Source organism: Bombina bombina, chromosome 8, assembly GCF_027579735.1.
Source record: "Bombina bombina isolate aBomBom1 chromosome 8, aBomBom1.pri, whole genome shotgun sequence".
Lineage (NCBI taxonomy): Eukaryota > Metazoa > Chordata > Amphibia > Anura > Bombinatoridae > Bombina > Bombina bombina.
The window spans coordinates 46219763-46238523 of record NC_069506.1 but is presented as its reverse complement, the minus strand read 5'-3'; the positions used below and the strand labels follow the sequence as shown (position 1 = coordinate 46238523).

The 18761-nt window shown below is 40.7% G+C and overlaps 2 protein-coding genes across 2 annotated transcripts in view; one reads left to right on the top strand and one right to left on the bottom strand.

Annotated features, from left to right (window-relative positions):
• The window catches only part of MORN1 (MORN repeat containing 1), a 569760-nt gene extending 566779 nt beyond the window's left edge, over positions 1 to 2981 (bottom strand). The window contains exon 1 of the mRNA XM_053690352.1: positions 2899 to 2981. Coding sequence (XP_053546327.1) covers positions 2899 to 2971 — 73 coding nt within the window. The 5' untranslated portion in view covers positions 2972 to 2981. The remainder of the gene's footprint in view (positions 1 to 2898) is intronic.
• An 8572-nt stretch (positions 2982 to 11553) lies between these two features.
• Positions 11554 to 18761, top strand: part of RER1 (retention in endoplasmic reticulum sorting receptor 1) — a 63653-nt gene continuing 56445 nt past the window's right edge. The window contains exon 1 of the mRNA XM_053690351.1: positions 11554 to 11642. The gene's annotated coding sequence lies outside the window, so the exon portion shown is untranslated. The remainder of the gene's footprint in view (positions 11643 to 18761) is intronic.

Below are 18761 nucleotides of genomic sequence, written 5' to 3'. Positions count from 1 at the left end.
TTTTAATAAACTTTCTATAGTAATTGGCGAACCCCAAAAAAACGTTGAATAGGCCGAAGACCAACTGGGCGAGGCCACTGCAGATAACTTGTCAGGATCCATGGAGAACCCTGCAACAGAGATAACATAACCTAGGAAGGTTACTTGAGTCTGATGGAACTCACATTTCTCGAGTTTAACAAAAACAGGCTGTTCTCACGTAGTCTCTGAAGTACCCGTGTAACATCAGAACCGATGAGCCTCAAGTGTGGGTGAGTGTATGAGGATGTCGTCTAAGTACACCACAACACACTGTTGCAAACATATCTCGTAGGACATCATTAATAAATTCCTGGAAAACAGCAGGAGCATTACATAGGCCAAAGGGCATTTACAAGATACTCATAATGCCCGCTCCTGGTGTTAAAATGCTGTTTTCCATTTGTGGCCCTCCTTAATCCTAACGAGATTGTACGCCCCTCTCAAATCAAGTTTAGTAAAGACCGTAGCTCCCTTGAGGCGGTCAAAGAGTTCCGTAATAAGCGGAATGGGGTAAGCATTCTTAATGGTAAGACGTTAAGACCCCTATAATCGATGCATGGTCTTAACCGCCACCCTTTTTCTTCACAAAGAAGAAGCCAGCCCCTGCAGGAGAGCAAGATTTGCGGATGATCCCCCGCAACAGAGCATCGGCAACATACTCCTCCATAGCACAATTCTCTGCAACAGACAGAGGGTACACCCGGCCCCGAGGAGGAATGGCTTCCGGGTTGCAGGTCTATGGCACAATCGTAAGACCGGTGAGGAGGCAACGTACTGCACGCACCTTGTCAAACATGTCAAGGAACTCTCGGTACTCCTCTGGCAATTGAGATACCGAAGAAGTGCACAAGACTTTTAACTGGTCTCCGAACACAAGTGGAAATACATTGCGGGGACCATGACAAAATTTCGGAACTGCGCCAGTCGAGACTGGGATTGTGCTTTTGGAGCCAGGGATAACCCAGAACAACTGAAAATGTGGAGAGTTTATCACCTGGAACTGGAGGGTTTCAAAATGGAGAGCCCCAACAGCCATGGACAACGGAGCAGTTTCGTGAGTAACAAGTGCGGGCTGAAGGGGCCTGCCATCAATTGCCTCAATAGCAAGCGGAACAGACCGAGGCAAAACAGGAATGGAGTGCTTTGATACAAAAGCACTGTCAATGAACTAGCCCGCAGCACCGGAGTCAACAAGAGCCTGGGTGACTATGGAGGAGTCCACCCAGGAAAGGACAACCGTGACCAAAGGTTTCTCCTTAAGTGGTTCCGGGGACGAGGATAAACCACCCAAGGTCTGCCCATGACAGGACCTTAGATGTGAGCGTTTCCCGGCCGTGTAGGACAAGACTTCAAAAGGTGGTCCTGTAACCCACAATAGAGCAGAGCCCCTCCCTCCTCCTAAAGGCCCTCTCCGCCGCGGAGCGACGCATGAATCCCAGCTGCATTGGCGCAGCAGTACCTGGTGACTCGGGACCAGGAGGCATGGGAGGAGAGGGAGGCATGGGTAGGAACGAACACGTAGGAGACAATGGAACAGGAGGCTTCCGCAAGCGCTCCTTGAAAGAGGACCTCTCTCTGAGTCTGATGTCAATTAGGATCAAATAGACACCAATGCCTCGAGATCCTCTGGTAAATCTCTGGCAGCAACTTCGTCTTTGATTGCATCAGAGAGCCCATGAAAGAAGGCTCGGCAACAAGGGCTTCATTGTTCCAACCTACCTCTGCGGCAAGCGTACGGAACTCAATAGCATACTGAGCAACAGATCTTGTACCTTGCTGAATGGACATGAGTCGTTTAGCAGCAGAGGAGGTGCGAGCCGGAGCATCATATACCCTTCGAAAGGAGGCCACAAATTCAGGGTAATTTGAAATCACAGGTTTATTAGTCTCCCACAAGGGATTAGCCCAGGCAAGAGCTGTGTCAGAGAGTAATGAGATGAGAAATCCCACCTTAGCTCTGTCAGAGGGAAACACCTGAGGTAACATCTCAAAGTAAATGCCCACCTGGTTCAAAAACCCTCTGCACTTGCCTGAACATCTCTATGTAAAAAGGAAAGATATTTTCAGCTCATAAGAGTTAGTGCTTTGTGAACAGTTATTGTAAAGCAGAAAGTTGGGGGGGAATCCAATCAGCATCAGCAGTGCATTTTAATTTCACATAAATTTCACAGTAAACTTCCTTAAACTGAATAGGAAAATAAATAACATGACTGTGCCCTTCACATGCCAGATGCACACTCAGTGGCAAATCCTGAGATTAGCATTCTTTACAGTGAATACTTAAGAAATTTTGAAGTTTAAATATTTTCCTTTTTTACACAGAGATGTTCAGTGATATTTTCTAGTCAGCGTTTTACAGCTATGCTACACAACTTTCAAGTGCTTCAACATTTGGGCATCATGTCCCTTTAAAAATAGGTTAGTAAAATATGTTTGAGAGAGCAGCAGTTAAACATGTGAAAAATAGTTTTGCCTGTAAAAGGTTAGGTAAAAGCTGTGATATTAAAATGAAACTAAAAGTAAGTCCCCAGACTCTATTGCTCACTGGTTAATATGTATTTTAAGCATTCTTTTTAAGGTAGAACAGATAAATAATTCAGTATCATGTGCCTTTAAAACTTAATAAGATATAAAGTATCGTACTATAACTATGAAAGAAAAATGGAAGAACCACATTGTTAACTGTATATTGTTTTGTTTGACATCTCCACAAATGCAAAGTTTAGCTTTATATAATGTGTATTACTCCCGTATGGGCTATGTAGTCATTTGAACTACAGTATACACACTTTATTAATAGAGTTCAATTACTGACTTCATCTCTGTGCGGTGTATAACATCGCAAGTTACAGTTTCCATGTCCATTCCATGTATTACCATGCCGAAGCTGCTTTTTTATTTCTCCCACGTAGTAATTACAAGTTTTGGTCACTCTGCTGGGCGCAGCCATCTTGGATAAATGTTTGCTTAGCAACAACACACGGTAACCAAGGGCGGATCCTAGAGAGAGAGAGAGAGATGAGGAAATGCTAGAGACCAATCGATACCAGGCACCTGGCGATCACACGTTTTACGTGCCACAAAAGGGCTTGTGCGCATGCGCAATATTATTAGTAACAGTGATGACTGCTGGGAGGTGCACCAAAACGTTGCCTAGCAATAAATTGCCACCGTTTATGGCAGTCATAAAATCTGGGGAAAATTTGCCAACCATAAATGTTTTGCTTGATAAATTTTGTTTAGACAACTCTATATTTTAAATAATTTGTTCAACATTTATTTACATAATTTATCTCAGTTCCTCTCTGTAACCAGCATTGTTCCTTGTTACCATATTTTTCCAACCCTCAAACTATAATAATGTTGCGCTGCAGCTTTTATGGTTGCTTAATAGTGTTCCATAAGGGAGTTTACTACCTGAATATCCTCTGGTCCTCAACAGTGGTACTGTGAGCTGTAGCAGTTGTTTACAGGCCACAATGTAGCAGCAATCTTATCATTTATCTTGGAGTTTTTTTTTTTCAGATGGCTTAGTGGCAGCATTGTAGATCAGTGTTTGTAAATGGGTGTCAAGTCACTTTACAAATGAAATCTTAATGTGCTCCAATCACACATAGTGATTGTTATGGTGAGACAAAACTGTGACATAATGGTGATACATACTCAAACTGTTAACATTCCCAAAACTCCAGAGAGTTGTACGTACAACACCTTAAAATGACATATATAATATATATACTAGTCCTAAAGCCCGTTCACACAGGCCGTGTGGTTTATTTTTATTTTTTATATTCTCTCTCTCTCTCTGCCCTATCTCTCTCTCTGCCCTATCTCTCTCTCTCCCCTCTTTCTCCCCCCTGTCTCTCTCACTCTCTCCCCCTGTCTCTCTCACTCTCACTCCCCTGTCTCACTCTCCTGTCTCTCTCTCTCTCCCCTGCCTCTCTCTCCTCCCCCCTGTCTCTCTCTCTCTCCCCTGTCTGTCTCTCTCTCTCCCCTCTCTCTCTCTCTCCCCCCCTGTCTCTCTCTCTCCCCCCCTGTCTCTCTCACCCTCTCTCCCCCTGTCTCCCTCTCCCCTGTCTCTCTCTCACCCTCTCCCCTGTCTCCCTCTCCCCTATCTCTCCCCGACCCTCTCCCCTGTCTCCCTCTCCCCTGTCTCTCTCTCCCTCTCCCCCTGTCTCCCTCTCCCCTGTCTCCCTCTCCCTTGTCTCCCTCTCCCCTGTCTCCCTCTCTCCCTGTCTCCCTCTCCCTCTCTCACCCTGTCTCCCTCTCCCCTGTCTCTCTCTCTCCCTCTCCCCTGTCTCTCTCTCCCTCTCCCTTGTCCCCCTGTCTCCCTCTCCCCTGTCTCTCTCTCCCTCTCCCCCTGTCTCCCTCTCCCCTGTCTCCCTCTCCCCTGTCTCCCTCTCCCTGTCTCCCTATCCCCTGTCTCCCTCTCCCCTGTCTCCCTCTCCCCTCTCTCCCTGTCTCCCTCTCCCCTGTCTCCCTCTCCCCCTGTCTCTCTCACCCTCTCCCCTGTTCTCTCACCCTCTCCCCTGTCTCCCTCTCTCCCCTTCCCCTCTCCCCTGTCCTCCCTCTCCCCTGTCTCCCTCTCCCCCTATCTCCCTCTCCCCTGTCTCCCCCTCTCCCCTGTCTCCCTCTCCCCTGTCTCTCTCACCCTCTCCCCTGTCTCCCTCTCTCCCCTGTCTCCCTCTCCCCTGTCCCCTGTCTCTGATCAGCTGCTTTCAACGGCTATTTGCGTGCGCAGGGTGCGAGGGTGCGTGCGCATTCTGCAAGGGGGATCTCATGTCAACGATTAGTTGCGTGCGCGTGGGTTCGCGTGCGCATGTGAGTGCGAGGGTGCGTGCGCATTCTGCAAGGGGGATCTCATGTGTCGCGGTGAAAGTTTTGTCAGCTACGCTAAGTGGGTGCGAGGGTGGTGCGTGCGCATTCAGCAGGGGTCAAAGTGCTGACATCAGTGGGTGCGAGAGTGCGCGCGTGCGAAGTATCAACAGCTGGCCAAGGGTGCGCGTGCGATCAGCGGCAAGAGTTTGTCTGAACTGCGCATGACGGCTTCAGACAAACTCTTGTCTTTTATAATATAGGATGTATATTAATTTACACATATAGGTAAATGTTTAATTAGTAGGTCTTTGGCAATTATTAGTGGCCTCTATACTTTTGACTATATGCCCCTTTAGGGTTTCTGGAGGATTCACGGTGCCTTGGTATCTCCATAGGCGTTTTCTGCTCACTGCTTGATAAATGGGCTCCAGGGGTGTAATGGCAGGGGGGGAAAAGAGAGCAATGTAACTACTCTAATAATGTAGAGGGAACACTATTTATGTAATGCGTTTATTATTATACGCTGGGAGTGTTTAAAGGGACACTGAACCCACATTTTTTCTTTCATGATTCAGATAGAGCATGCAATTTTAAGCAACTTTCTATTTACTCCTATTATCAATTTTTCTTTGTTCTCTTGCTATGTTTATTTGAAAAAGAAGGCATCTAAGCTATTTGTTTGGTTCAGGACCCTGGAAAGCAGTTATTCATTGGTGGATGAATTTATCCACCAATCAGCAATAACAACCCAGGTTGTTCACCAAAAATGGGCCGGCATCTAAACTTACATTCTTCAATTTCAAATACAGATACCAAGAGAATGAAGAAAATTTGATAATAGGAGTAAATTAGAAAGTTGCTTAAAATTGCATGCTCTATCTGAATCACGAAAGAAAAAATTTGGGTTCAGTGTCCCTTTAACAGGTGCTTAGTATCAAAACATGAACTTTATTTACAATTCCAACAAAGTAGTTGGGCAGGATACTGTTGTAGCACTCTTCCCTCAAATGTGGAGGATCAATGCATGTGCAGATATGAAAAATTTAAAATTCGAACTGTATTATGTCATTTAAAATAGCCTATACTCAGTAGACAAATTATCCTAATATGAGTAGTATAACATCTGAGTGATTACTTACTTACAACTGACACGCATGAGAGTTAGATTCAGTGCCACTATATATATTTTTATATTTTCTCACTGTATGCACAGTTATACTTTGTGCATGTTTGAGAATATGTGTTGTTAATAATTAACTTATATTTGAAATCTGCTCTGGGTTATCATCTTAAAATCTCTTTTTTACTGCCCCCTAGAGATTCAATCACAGTGAGTAGTATACGCACCCTATTTTGTCAATATCCTGATCAGTACTGTGAAATCTGGATAGGTATAATGAATTATACAAAGCTGTACCTTCTAGTTACTCTGATTTATTGAGTGCCATATAAGTGTAAGGCACACAGACTATTGGATCCTTGGGTATTAACTAGTGTAAACATATTCAAATAACTCAGATGTTATACTACTCATATTAGGATAATTTGTCTACTGAGTATAGGCTATTTTGCTGCAACTGTTTTTAAGTTTCACTGCAACCCATTTTAGATGACATAATAAAGTTTGAATTTTAAATTTGTCATACCTGCACATGCATTGATCCTCCACATTTAAGGGAAGAGTGCTACAACAGTATCCTGCCCAACTACTTTGTTGGAATTGTAAATAAAGTGTAATGCTAGGGGTCTTGGAGATCTCTCAATAGAGATTGGGCCCATGCCTTGAGGGGGCCCGTCTGGCTCTGCAATCAGAAGTGTGGCATCGCTACAGGGGGGCCAGGTGAAGCCAAGCTTATACCTGCATTTTGTTTAGCTTCTATGTGTGCCCCCTGCAAAAAGCGCTCACAGTTTAAGGAAACTGGTATGATGGCGTGATTTCTAAAGTGGCCACTACAGTGTTGCTGTACAGAACAACTTCCCACCATATTTGTATTTTAAACTAATGGGGATGGAAAACTTTCCCTCTTTTGCTCTCCATAATATACAGAGAGATATGAGACCTCTTTATGAAAGAGGCAAACCTCCTATTTTAATTAAAACGCCTGTCCTGGAGGCTTTGCATTACAGGGAGGGGAGAGGTCTTGTGAGCAGTGTAGTAATGGGAGGGGTGGGTGGAGTCAATGTATGTCCTGTGCAGAGCCCTAAACTTGCTGAGTAGAAACTGAATTCCAGAATTTAAAGGGACAGTCTACGTCAGATTTTTTTTATTGTTTAAAAAGATAGATAATCCTTTTTTTTACCCATTCCCCAGTTTTGCTTAAAGTGAAAATCAACCCTAGCGTTTTTGAAACGCTAGAATTGACTATTGAAACAAATAAGGGGGACTTTGATTCATGAAATATAACATACTTTATGCAGAAAGCTCCTTTATTTGTTTCAAGCAATCGCGATTCTGAGCTGCTAAGGAAGCCCATGGCAGATCGCTGTTTTGCTAGAGAGGTGACGTTTTCACCTCTTAGCCAATAGCCGTGCGGGAAATCCAGCTTGGCGCCCATGGGAGCCGGATTTCCTGCACGCTATTTGCTAAGAGGCGAAAAAGTTACCTCTTAGCAAAATACATTTTTGCCGTGGGCTGCCTGAGTAGCTAAGAATGGTGATTGCTTGAAAAAATAAAGGAGCTTTCTGCATGAAATATGTTATACTTCATGAATGAAAGTTCCCTTTATTTGTTTCAATAGTCAATTCTAGCATTTCAGAAACGCTAGGATTGACTTTCACGTTAACCAACACGCTTATATTAATATACTTTTTACCTCTTTAATTACCTTGTATCTAAGCCTCTGCAGACTGCCCCCTTATTTCTGTTCTTTTGCCAGTCTTGCATTTCAGCCAATCAGTGCAGACTCCTAGGTAACTCCACGTGAGTGAGCACAATGATATCCATATGTCACACATGAACTAATGCCCTCTAGTTGTGAAAAATGTCAAAATGCATTCAGATAAGAGGCAGCCATTAAGGGCTATGAAATTAGCATATAAACCTCCTATGTTTAGCTTTCAAATAAAAATACCAAGAGAACAAAGCAAAATTTATGATAAAAGTAAATTGGAAAGTTGTTTAAAATTACATGCCCCTTTTTGAATCATGAAAGTTTATTTTTGACTAGACTGTCTTTAAGTTCTAGTTCAGCATTTAAAATCTTCTGCATTTCAAGCTTAAACCTATACATATGGACAGACGAAAGAAAAATGTTTAGAACGAAAAGTCATTTATTTTTGTCCTATATCTGACCATAGGGTTGTTTGTAATGAGTTTGCTGACAAAAATCCATTTGTCTGCTATTTCCTAAGGGGAATTTTTTTGAAAGGCAGCAGAGAATCAGCTGGACAGCAGCTTAAACATAAATAAAGTAGTAGCTAGTATTACTGCTATTAACCAATAGCAGCCGCACAAAAAGAAGATTATTATATTTTATTTATGGGGTCAGGTTTGTCAAGAACAGAAGTAAACCTACATGACTGACACAGGAATCAATCAAATGAAATCTCTATTGAATAGTGTGAAATTTCTACTTAAGTGATGGTAAATCCAATCATATAAAAAAAATGCTAGGATTTACCATCACTACAAATAAACATTATTTTCAGTCATAACTTACTAAAAAAACACTGTTATACTCACCCTATCTGTGCGGCAAGTAGATCGCTAACTCAGTGCCTCCGGCCGCCCACGGCACAGCGCTCTTCTTCAATCAGGTGACATTTCCACCTCTTGACCAATAGCTGTGCGTGTCAACTGACATCCTAGCACAGCTAGAAGTGGAAATAACACCTCATTGGAGAAGAGCGCTGTGCCGTGAGCGGCCCCAGGCGCTGAGTTAGCGATATACTTGCCGCATAGATAGGGTGAGTTTAACAGCGTTTTTGTGGTAAATGATGACTGAAACTAATGTTTATTTTTAGTGATGGTAAATCCTAGCGTTTGTTATAGCGCTTGAATTTACCATTACTTTAAACCATCCTACCCTATTGGAGATTTGTTTGTGACATTGAAGAATGCCTATAGTAATTAGCTCTTTCTAATCCATCTGTCTGTTTATTTATTTATCTATGAAAGTTTATGTGTAGCACATCCTTTATTTCTTACAGATGTAGAAAAATTGCATTTTTCCCCCTTTAACAAAAGCTAACACACAATAGACCACTGTAAGTAGATAAAGAATAGATTGATCCACATCCATCATAGATGTATAAAATATGTATATTTTTATTTTCTTCAAAAAACAGATACAAACCATTGATATTTAAATGTCTTGCTTATTAATGTCAAATGTTTATAAGTGGCTGTACCTGTATGAACATAATTTAATAGTCAACATTATTTATACCTTTAGCATACAACATATACAATTTATATACTCAGGTATAGTTTTGAAGATGTGGGCAAACATGTTTCCAGTCAGGTAATCTGTCCATCCATATTCGTTATCAGCAGGGCAGCATTGCCTGATGAAATTTAAAGGGGCATTAGACACAAAATAAATGCTAATGGAATGATGCATTAAAAGAAAAGATTAGTCTGAGAATAACATGTAGATTTATTTTTTAAAGTTTCATTAGCTGTTTAAATATTGACAAAATAAGTGTAAAGTTTTAGTGTCTATAAAACAATAGGAGCTGCCATATTGTAACTTAGGTTACCTTCCCTGCTGTGGCCAATTAGAGACAGTTATAATTAGGTCACTAAAGTGTGCAGCCAATGGCTGTGTGGAATATAACAGTGTTCTGAACTTCCATTTTTAACATTAATTTCAGAATGGAATTACAGTAAAAGGGGACATTTTTTAATATACTATTTATCATTTTAAATTACCACCTCAAAGTTTTTAAAATCCCTTTAAGATTGCACAAGCACTCTCATTTGCAAACCCGCCTCCTGATATTGCTCAGCCAATCATGTGAGAGCCGGGGTAGATCGTCTGAGGTGGTAAAGAGAATCAAGTGTTTCTAAAACTGTGGTTGCAGGATCTCATGTGCAAACCTTCCTCACAAGCACCTTAAAGCTTGTAAATTGAGCTTCATAATACTAGAATAATTAAATATTGGAAACTAGGTATACTCTCTTTTTATAAAAACATATCTATGCATTATAAAGGTATTTATGTCCCTTTAAAACTTTAAAGGGACAGTAATGTCAAAAGTAAACTTTTATGATTCAGATAGAGCATGCAATTTTAAACAACTTTCCAATTTATTCTATCACATTTGCTTTGTTCTCTTGGTATCTTTTATTGAAGAGTAAAACTAGGTAGGCTCATAAGAGCTCAGGAGTGTGCATGTGTCTTTAGTACTCAATGGCTGCCGTGTTTTGCAACATTATTTGTAGCTTTGTTATACAATGTTGCAAAACTTTGCTGCCATAGAGTATTAAAGACACGTGCACACTCCAGAGCGCTTATGAGACTACCTAGTTTTAATCTTCAATAAAAGATACCAAGAAAACTAAGGAAATTTGATAACAGAAGTAACTTGGAAAGTTGTTTATAATTGCATGCTCTATCCAAATCATGAAAGTTTAAATTTGACTTTATTATCCCTTTAAGGGACATTCAAGTTAAAATTAAAGGGGCAGTAAACTTTCATACTAATGTTATATAATTCTGCACATAGTGCAGAATTATATAACATTAGCTTACTGGCACATTTTTTACTTTCAATTATTTCAGAGAAATTGTATGTAAAAACCTTATTTTACCAGAACGCCACTCCTTGCTCTACTAAGTGGGTCTGGTTTTTACACAGCGCATCGCAGTAACACTGTCTAGTCACAGTGTGCCCAGTCGTGCCATTAAAATGAATGTAGCTAACTCCCGCTACTAGACCAGAGCGGGAGCGAGCTACATTTATTTTAATGGTGCGACCGGGCACACTGTGACTAGACAGTGTTACTGCGATGCGCTGTGTAAAAACCAGACCCACTTAGTAGAGCAAGGAGTGGCGTTCTGGTAAAATGAGTTTTTTACATACAATTTCTCTAAAATAATTGAAAGTATAAATGTGCCGATAGGCTAATGTTATATAATTCTGCACTATGTGCAGAATTATATAGCATTAGTATGTAAGTTTACTGCCCCTTTAAACTTTCAAGATTCCGACAAAGTATGCAATTTTAAACAACTTTTCAGTTTACATCTATTATCTAAGTTACTCTTGTCATTGACTCACTTGTGTTCAGCTTGCTTGCTGTTCCTTCAACAAAGGATACAGAGAGAATGTAGCAATTTTGATAATAAAAGTAAGTTGGGAAGTTGTTTAACATACTGTAGTATAGTCTATCTGAATCATGAAATAATTATTTGGGGTTTCATGTACTGTATATATTTAAAGGCTGAAAGGGGTTCACAAAGTACAGTTGGTGAAGAAGGACATAGTTCACAATTCTGAAGAGTAATTGCTTCTTCTGTACATGATCATCCCTGCATAAATATCCTTGAATAAATAAAACAAACACTATTGTGAATACCCTATTACTTTAATTACATAAAATGTTTTCATTACCACAAATAACGTGTGTAGTGTTTTTATAAGTTGTTACAATAAACAACAAAAAATATGCCTGGCTGATTGATAACTGGGACACAGGTCACAGCAGCCCATAGGAATCCTCCCATCGATTATGCGGTAATCGCAAGCTCGGCTCTCTGCTGCTTTTGCCTGGGTGCCAGAGCCTCTCGGTAGGCTGGGACTGTGACGTGTTCGCTTTGCGAGCTCTCAGCAGTTCCGACTTCAGCAGGACAAGACAGGTAAGCCCCGCTCTGGTTATACCGATAGGCAGCGGCAAAATACCGCTCCGTTCTTCACTATAAGCACAGACACAGTCATGTCTTAATGCTTTGTACCTAAAGTACCGCTTATCCCATGGTACAGACCCTCGCCCTGCCTCGTCGGCACACTGAGGGGAGGCGGAAGTGAGTTGGAATGCCCCTGTGCATCAAGGGAAATGTAGTTCTTTGATTAATTTCCTCCATTGTAAACTGTAGTATAGAAACTACATGACCCGACGACATCAATGCCTCTGTAAGGGGGTCTACAGCTCTTCCAATTTTCTTTTCATTTTATATATACCTGTATATATTACAGATGCTATATAATAAATCTGATTTTGACTAGTTGATGGTTGTAACTGTATATGTATGGCCTATGTGCTTGTTCAAGGAAGAACGAGATGTGTTATGTCTCTATGCTCAGTAGGTGATTAACAAAGGGTTCTGCAGTCCAAATTCTTTCATTTGCAATCTCTTTATTTAAGGCATTTGTCAAGGTCTCTGTTTTATTACATACTCCATTACAGCAGATTTATTCACACGGCCTGTGCTTTTACAAATCCTCCTTAATGTGTCCATGGTTACATTAGTGCAAGGGGTGTGCTTAGGCCTTGTATTGATAAATGTGATATATATATATATATGTGTGTGTGTATACAGATATATACATATACACACAATAGTCCTGGACTGTCAAGACTTTAGATCTTTCCCTGTATATCAATATTAAAGCAACATCAATTTTAACTTTTTCATCGAAAGACACCTCCTCAAAAAAATGTTACAATTATTTTTGCTCTTTCAAATGCAATCTCAATAATACATGAATATTTTAATGCAAGTATAGTGATATTATGCGTCTAAAACTCACAGTAAAGTAAAAATAACACTAGTTGTATCAAGACATTTTTGTGTACAGATAGACTAATGATTTGACTTTATGACCTTGTGACCTAGATGAGGGGCATCACTGTCAAACATTTTTTTTTTAGATACAATAAAAGGTGTATGTAAATAGATTTTGTATATATATATATATATATATATATATATATATATATATATATATATATATATAGAGAGAGAGAGAGAGAGAATATGAATGAATGAATAAATACACACACACACACAATTAAAGGAATACATTTTTAGGAATTATGGTTGCCAGGATGTGGCAATTTACTAAATTAAAAGAAGGTGAATTTATCAAGCTGCAGGCGGACACATTCTCAAGCAGATCATCTGTTTGTCTGCAATTGCCACTTGTGATTAAGCAATGATTTTTTTTAATCAATCACAATTTTCAGTGCAAAGTATCTCAAAATAGTATGCTGGGGCTGTGCTATTGACTTTAATGTCCCTTTAAGAATGAAGTAAAATCTGACAATTATTAAATATAAAGAATTGGTTAACACATTCAGTCGTGTTATTAGGTAAGTAAACAAACACAACTCGGGTGTATATCCTATTCCTGCAGTATTAAATCTCAATTAATTATTTCAGGTTAGATCATAGTGTTTAATAAAGAGTGTATTATTTTTACTACCAAGTTAAATTTACTATGGCGATGTAATCTAGAAGTTTGTTTCAGTAAAAGCTTTAACTTTGCATGGAGCATATGCCATGTGCAACCTCTTACAATCAATGCGTGTTTGGAGGTGCATAGGGCATATGTATATATAACGTTTGCTAGAAGCATTTTTTGCTTTTTATCTGTTATTTGTAGAGAGGCCAACAGATTCTGCAGTTTTAAACTAGGATCAACAAACCCAGGCGCCAGAGATCCACATGCGTCTTCCTGGTCCCGGTACCCTGTTATAGAGTCCACAAGACACTCATGAGTGCCCTACACTTCACCCTGCCCCTATATATTTGTATATAGATATATCTATATATTTATTTTATTATTATTAGGTACAGCTACCTAGTAGCATGTTGAGCCTCCTTTAGCCTTCAAAATAGCCTGAATTAGTTTAGGCATGAATTCAACAAGATGCTGAAAATGTTGTGGAGGTATTGTGTACCTAACATGCATACATGATTGTGTCACGCAACTCCTGGAGATTTGACGGAGGTGTAGGCCTTCATAGAATAGACCTTTTCAGCTCAGGATTGGGATCCGGGGACTGAGTGGGCCACTGCAGCAAAGTCATTGTCATGTTTCATGAATCATCCCATAGTGATGCAGGCTTTGTGCACCAGTGCATTATCCTGCTGGAAGTAACCATCTGCCTGAGGATAAACTATCAACATGAATGGATGCACTTGGTCAGCAAAGATGTTTCCGTATGCTGTGGCATTCAGACGTGAATCTAGGGGTATCAATGGACCCAACGTGTGCCAGGAAAAATTTCCCACACCATAACACCACCCCCACGACCTTGCACAGTTTTCATCAGCCTTAACGGTCTATGGATTCATGCTGTTTTCGCCAATTTCGGAGCCTGCCATCAACATCATGCACTAGGAACTTCGACTTGTCAGATCAAGAAACCTTTTTCCAGTCTTCGACGGTCCAAAGGAACCTGACGTGGCTGCCAGCTGTTGTATCCCATGCGCAACAAGGTGCGCCTAGTGGTACATTGCGGTATGTTTTTCTCAGCACCAAGGTTGAATTCTGATGTGATTTGTGAAATTGTGGCCTGTCTGTTTGCTTGCACAAGTCTAGCCATCCTCCTCAGACCTCTCTTATCAACCAGTATTTGTTTCTCAACAGACTGGATGTTTTTTGTTCATTGAACCATTCTCGATATACCCTTGAAACTTATGGTACGTGAAAAGTTCAGGAGTACTGCTGTTTCAGATACTCTTCGTCCAGCACGTCTTACACCTACTATCATGCCACGTTCAAAGTCCATTAGATCACTGCTCAACCCCACTCTCGCTATGGTTTGTAGTCTTAAAGTGATGGTAAATCCAAGCGTTTAGCAAACACTAGGATTTACGATCACTAAAAATCAAGTGGAGTTTAAGTGATGAGATATGTTAAAAGAAAAAAAAAAAAAGGGGTGCTAAACTCACCCTTTCTGTGCCGTTGCGCAGTGCTAAACTCAGCAGCTCTGGCCGCCCACGGCACATCGCTCTTCTACCAATGAGGTGCCGCTTGCACCTCTAAACTAATAGCCATGCGTGCATACAGAATACTGTCAGTTGACAGGCACGGCCAGTGGCATATTTATGTTTTGTGCTGCCCTAGGCACCCAAAATTCTGTTGCCCCCCTCAAAGTTTTTAGTCCTTTTTTGCCCTTAAGATTTTTTTGGGTCAGTGTGTAAAATGGTTTTTTTTTTTTTTTTTTTTCATAACAATTCAAAAGAAAATGGGCTAGCAAAACACTTGCATACAGGTGGGTTGAATTGCACGCATCTCATACCATTTTCTCCCTGAGAGAAGGGAGAGAAAAGAAGGGGAGGGGAGAAAAGGGAGGGAAAGGAAAGCAGGGAGAGAGAGAAAAGTGGCGAGGGAAAGAAAGGAGTAAAAGAAGGGAGCAAGGAAGGGAGGGAGAAAGGGAAAGAAGGGAGAGAAGAATGGAGGGAAAGAAGAATACACTTAGAAACAATCACTGCCCTTTACATGCAACAACATACCATTATTCAAGTAATTAAACTTTTAAATGTCCATTTACTATTTACTCCATGGGTTCATGAATGCAGAGAAAGCTAGCTATTAGTAGCTAACATATATTAGCACTGAGAGTTTAATTAGACATCACAAGCTGATCTAAGCAGTGCACAGATGCATCCAGTCTGTTAGCTTCTAAGACCTGCAATACGCACTGCGCTCACAGACCCACCACAGCTGATAAGGGGAGGCAGCATATCGGCACAAGGTCTTCTCCTCCAGCCTCACCTTGTAAGCATATCCCCGGTCAAGTTTTTCACCAAGAACGCTTCCACTGCAAAAATGCTGGCGGCTCTAAATGAAGCAACGGTTTAAAGGAGCACTGCCTGTAAAGAGCGACCTTAATCAGCCCATGTGCCTTGTCTTCTCTGTAAAAGCCTGCACTATATCGTTCACTGTACTGTGTGCTGGCTTTTAGAGAGTGGATAGGACAGATGTGCTGCCCCTTCCAAATCTGCTGCCCTAGGCACCGGCCTTGTTGGCCTAGGCCATAATACGCCCCATGCGCACGGCTGTTAGCTCAGAGGTGCAAACGTTGCCTCATTGAAAAAGAGCGATATGCCGGAGCCGTCTGAGTTTAGCGCTGTGCAACGGCACAGAAAGGGTGAGTTTAGCACCCTGTTTTACATATCTCATCACTTAAACTCCACTTGATTATTAGTGATGGTAAATCCTAGTGTTTGTTATACGCTTGGATTTACCATCACTTTAACTGATAGTAGGGAGGTTGTTCTGGTGTATTTATACCAAAACTGTGGTCACATGACGTGCAATGTAGTGGAACAAACCATTTGTGTGCACAGCAGGGCTGTACCTAATAAAGTGGCTGCACAGTATGTGTGTGTATGTATAAATTAGCTTATAAGGGCCAGTAAACCCACCAAATAATTAGCTTAGTGCCAGCTTTCTAAAGCAAAGGATTGCACAGATATTTTCCTACGAAAATGAATTTTACAGAACGCCGCTCCTGGCTCTACTGAGTGGGTCTGTTTTTTTCCTAAGCGCATCAGGCACGCTGTCTAGTCACATCGCGCCATTAAACTGAATGAAGCTCGCTCCCCCTACTTGACCAGAGCGGGAGCTAGCTTCATTCAGTTTAATAGCGCGATCGGGCACGCTGTGACTAGACAGCATGTCCGATGCGCTTAGGAAAAAAACAGACCCGCTCAGTAGAGCCAGGAGCGGCGTTCTGTAAAATTTTTATTTTTGTAGAAAAATATCTGTGCAATCCTTTGCTTTAGAAAGCTGGCGCTAAGCTAATGTCATATAATTCTGCACTATGTGAAGAATGATATAACATTATTTGGTGGGTTTTCTGGCCCCTAAAGGCTGGCATAAACATGTATTGCAAAAATGCTTCTACTCAAAACGGCAAAGCATTTATTTACATTTTGTTTTTTAGACTTATATTTACTAATACACTCTACATCCCAGTAGCTTTATATTCTACCGTTATACTGAAAGTCATATGTATGCTGGTTCCTCTACCCCACAGCCTGTTGCCAGGAAATATCTCAAGTATGATCTGTCAAAATGTATCTGCTACATAAAACTGACAGAGCATGTAGAAATATCTTGTATGTTTGAATAAGAGCACTATATAAGTTAGGCTATATAAGTCAAAATTACATTTTCATTATTCAGATAGAGCATGCAATTTTAAACAACTTTCCAATGTACCTGTATGATCTAACTTGCTTTGTTCTCTTTGGTATCCTTTCTTGAAGGAGCAGCAATGCACTATAGGGACCTAGCTGAACAGATCTTGTGGCCAAAGATACAATTCTGTTATTCTTCTTAAAAAAAAATAAAGAACAGTAAACTTGCAATTGTTTCATGATTTAGAAAGAGCATATAATATTAAACAACATTCCAATTTACTTCTATTATCTAATTTGAATTGTTTTTGGGGGTTTTTTGTATCCTTTTTTGACAAGAAAACTTAGCTATGCTCAGGAGCAACAATGCACTACTGGGAACTAGCTGCTGATTGGTGGCTGCACATATATGCCTTTTGTCATTGGCTCACCTGATATGTTCAGCTAGCTCCCAGTAGAGCATTGCTGCTCCTTCAACAAAGGATACCATAAGACAGAAGCAAATTTGATAATAGATGTAAATTAGAAAGTTGTTTAAAGGGACACTAAATCCATTTTTTTTTCTTTAATAATTCAGATAGAGCATGAATTTTTAAGCAACTTTCTATTTTACTCCTATTATTTAATTTTATTTGTTCTTTTGCTATATTTATTTTAAAAAGCAGGGATGTTAGGAGCCAGCCCATTTTTGGTTCAGAACTTGGATAATGCTTGCTTATTGGTGGCTTAAATGTAGCCACCAATAAGCAAGTGCTATCCAGGGTGCTGAACCTACAATGGGCTAGCTCCCAAGCTTTACGTTCCTGCTTTTGAATTAACGATAGCAAGAGAACAAAGAAAAAATTATAATAGGAGTAAATTAGAAAGTTGCCTAAAATTGTATACTTTATCTGAATCCTGAAAGGAAAATGTTTCATGTCAAATTGTTTACATTGTAGGGATCAGTAGATATATAAACAAAGCAATTACACATGTAAATTAATATTAATTGGGAATTATGTGTTGTCACAAATGCATTATCACTGCCTGATCTGTACCATATACACGTGTTATGCTCTGGTTACTATGTTACTCACACATCTGTTTGTGCCACTTTCTTATCTAGCATAAGTTATTATTAGTGACTCATCATCCCTGAAGTTGTCTGTTTTCTCTTTCCAAACTCTACACCTCTAAGTATTGCAGACGAGTGATGTAGTGCAACCTGTGACGTTACATTGTATCAGTACAGGCACCGGGTGATGTAGTGCAACCTGTAACGTTACATTGTATCAGTACAAGCACCGGGTGATGTAGTGCAACCTGTAACGTTACATTGTATCAGTAAAAGCACCGGGTGATGTAGTGCAACCTGTAACGTTACATTGTATCAGTACAGGCACCGGGTGATGTAGTGCAACCTGTGACGTTACATTGTATCAGTACAGGCACCGGGTGATGTAGTGCAACCTGTGACGTTACATTGTATCAGTACAGGCACCGGGTGATGTAGTGCAACCTGTGACGTTACATTGTATCAGTACAGGCACCGGGTGATGTAGTGCAACCTGTGACGTTACATTGTATCAGTACAGGCACCGGGTGATGTAGTGCAACCTGTGACGTTACATTGTATCAGTACAGGCACCGGGTGATGTAGTGCAACCTGTGACGTTACATTGTATCAGTACAGGCACCGGGTGATGTAGTGCAACCTGTGACGTTACATTGTATCAGTACAGGCACCGGGTGATGTAGTGCAAGCTGTGACGTTACATTGTATCAGTACAGGCACCGGGTGATGTAGTGCAACCTGTGACGTTACATTGTATCAGTACAGGCACCGGGTGATACAATGTAACGTTACAGGTTGCACTATATCAGTACAGGCACCAGTTCCTC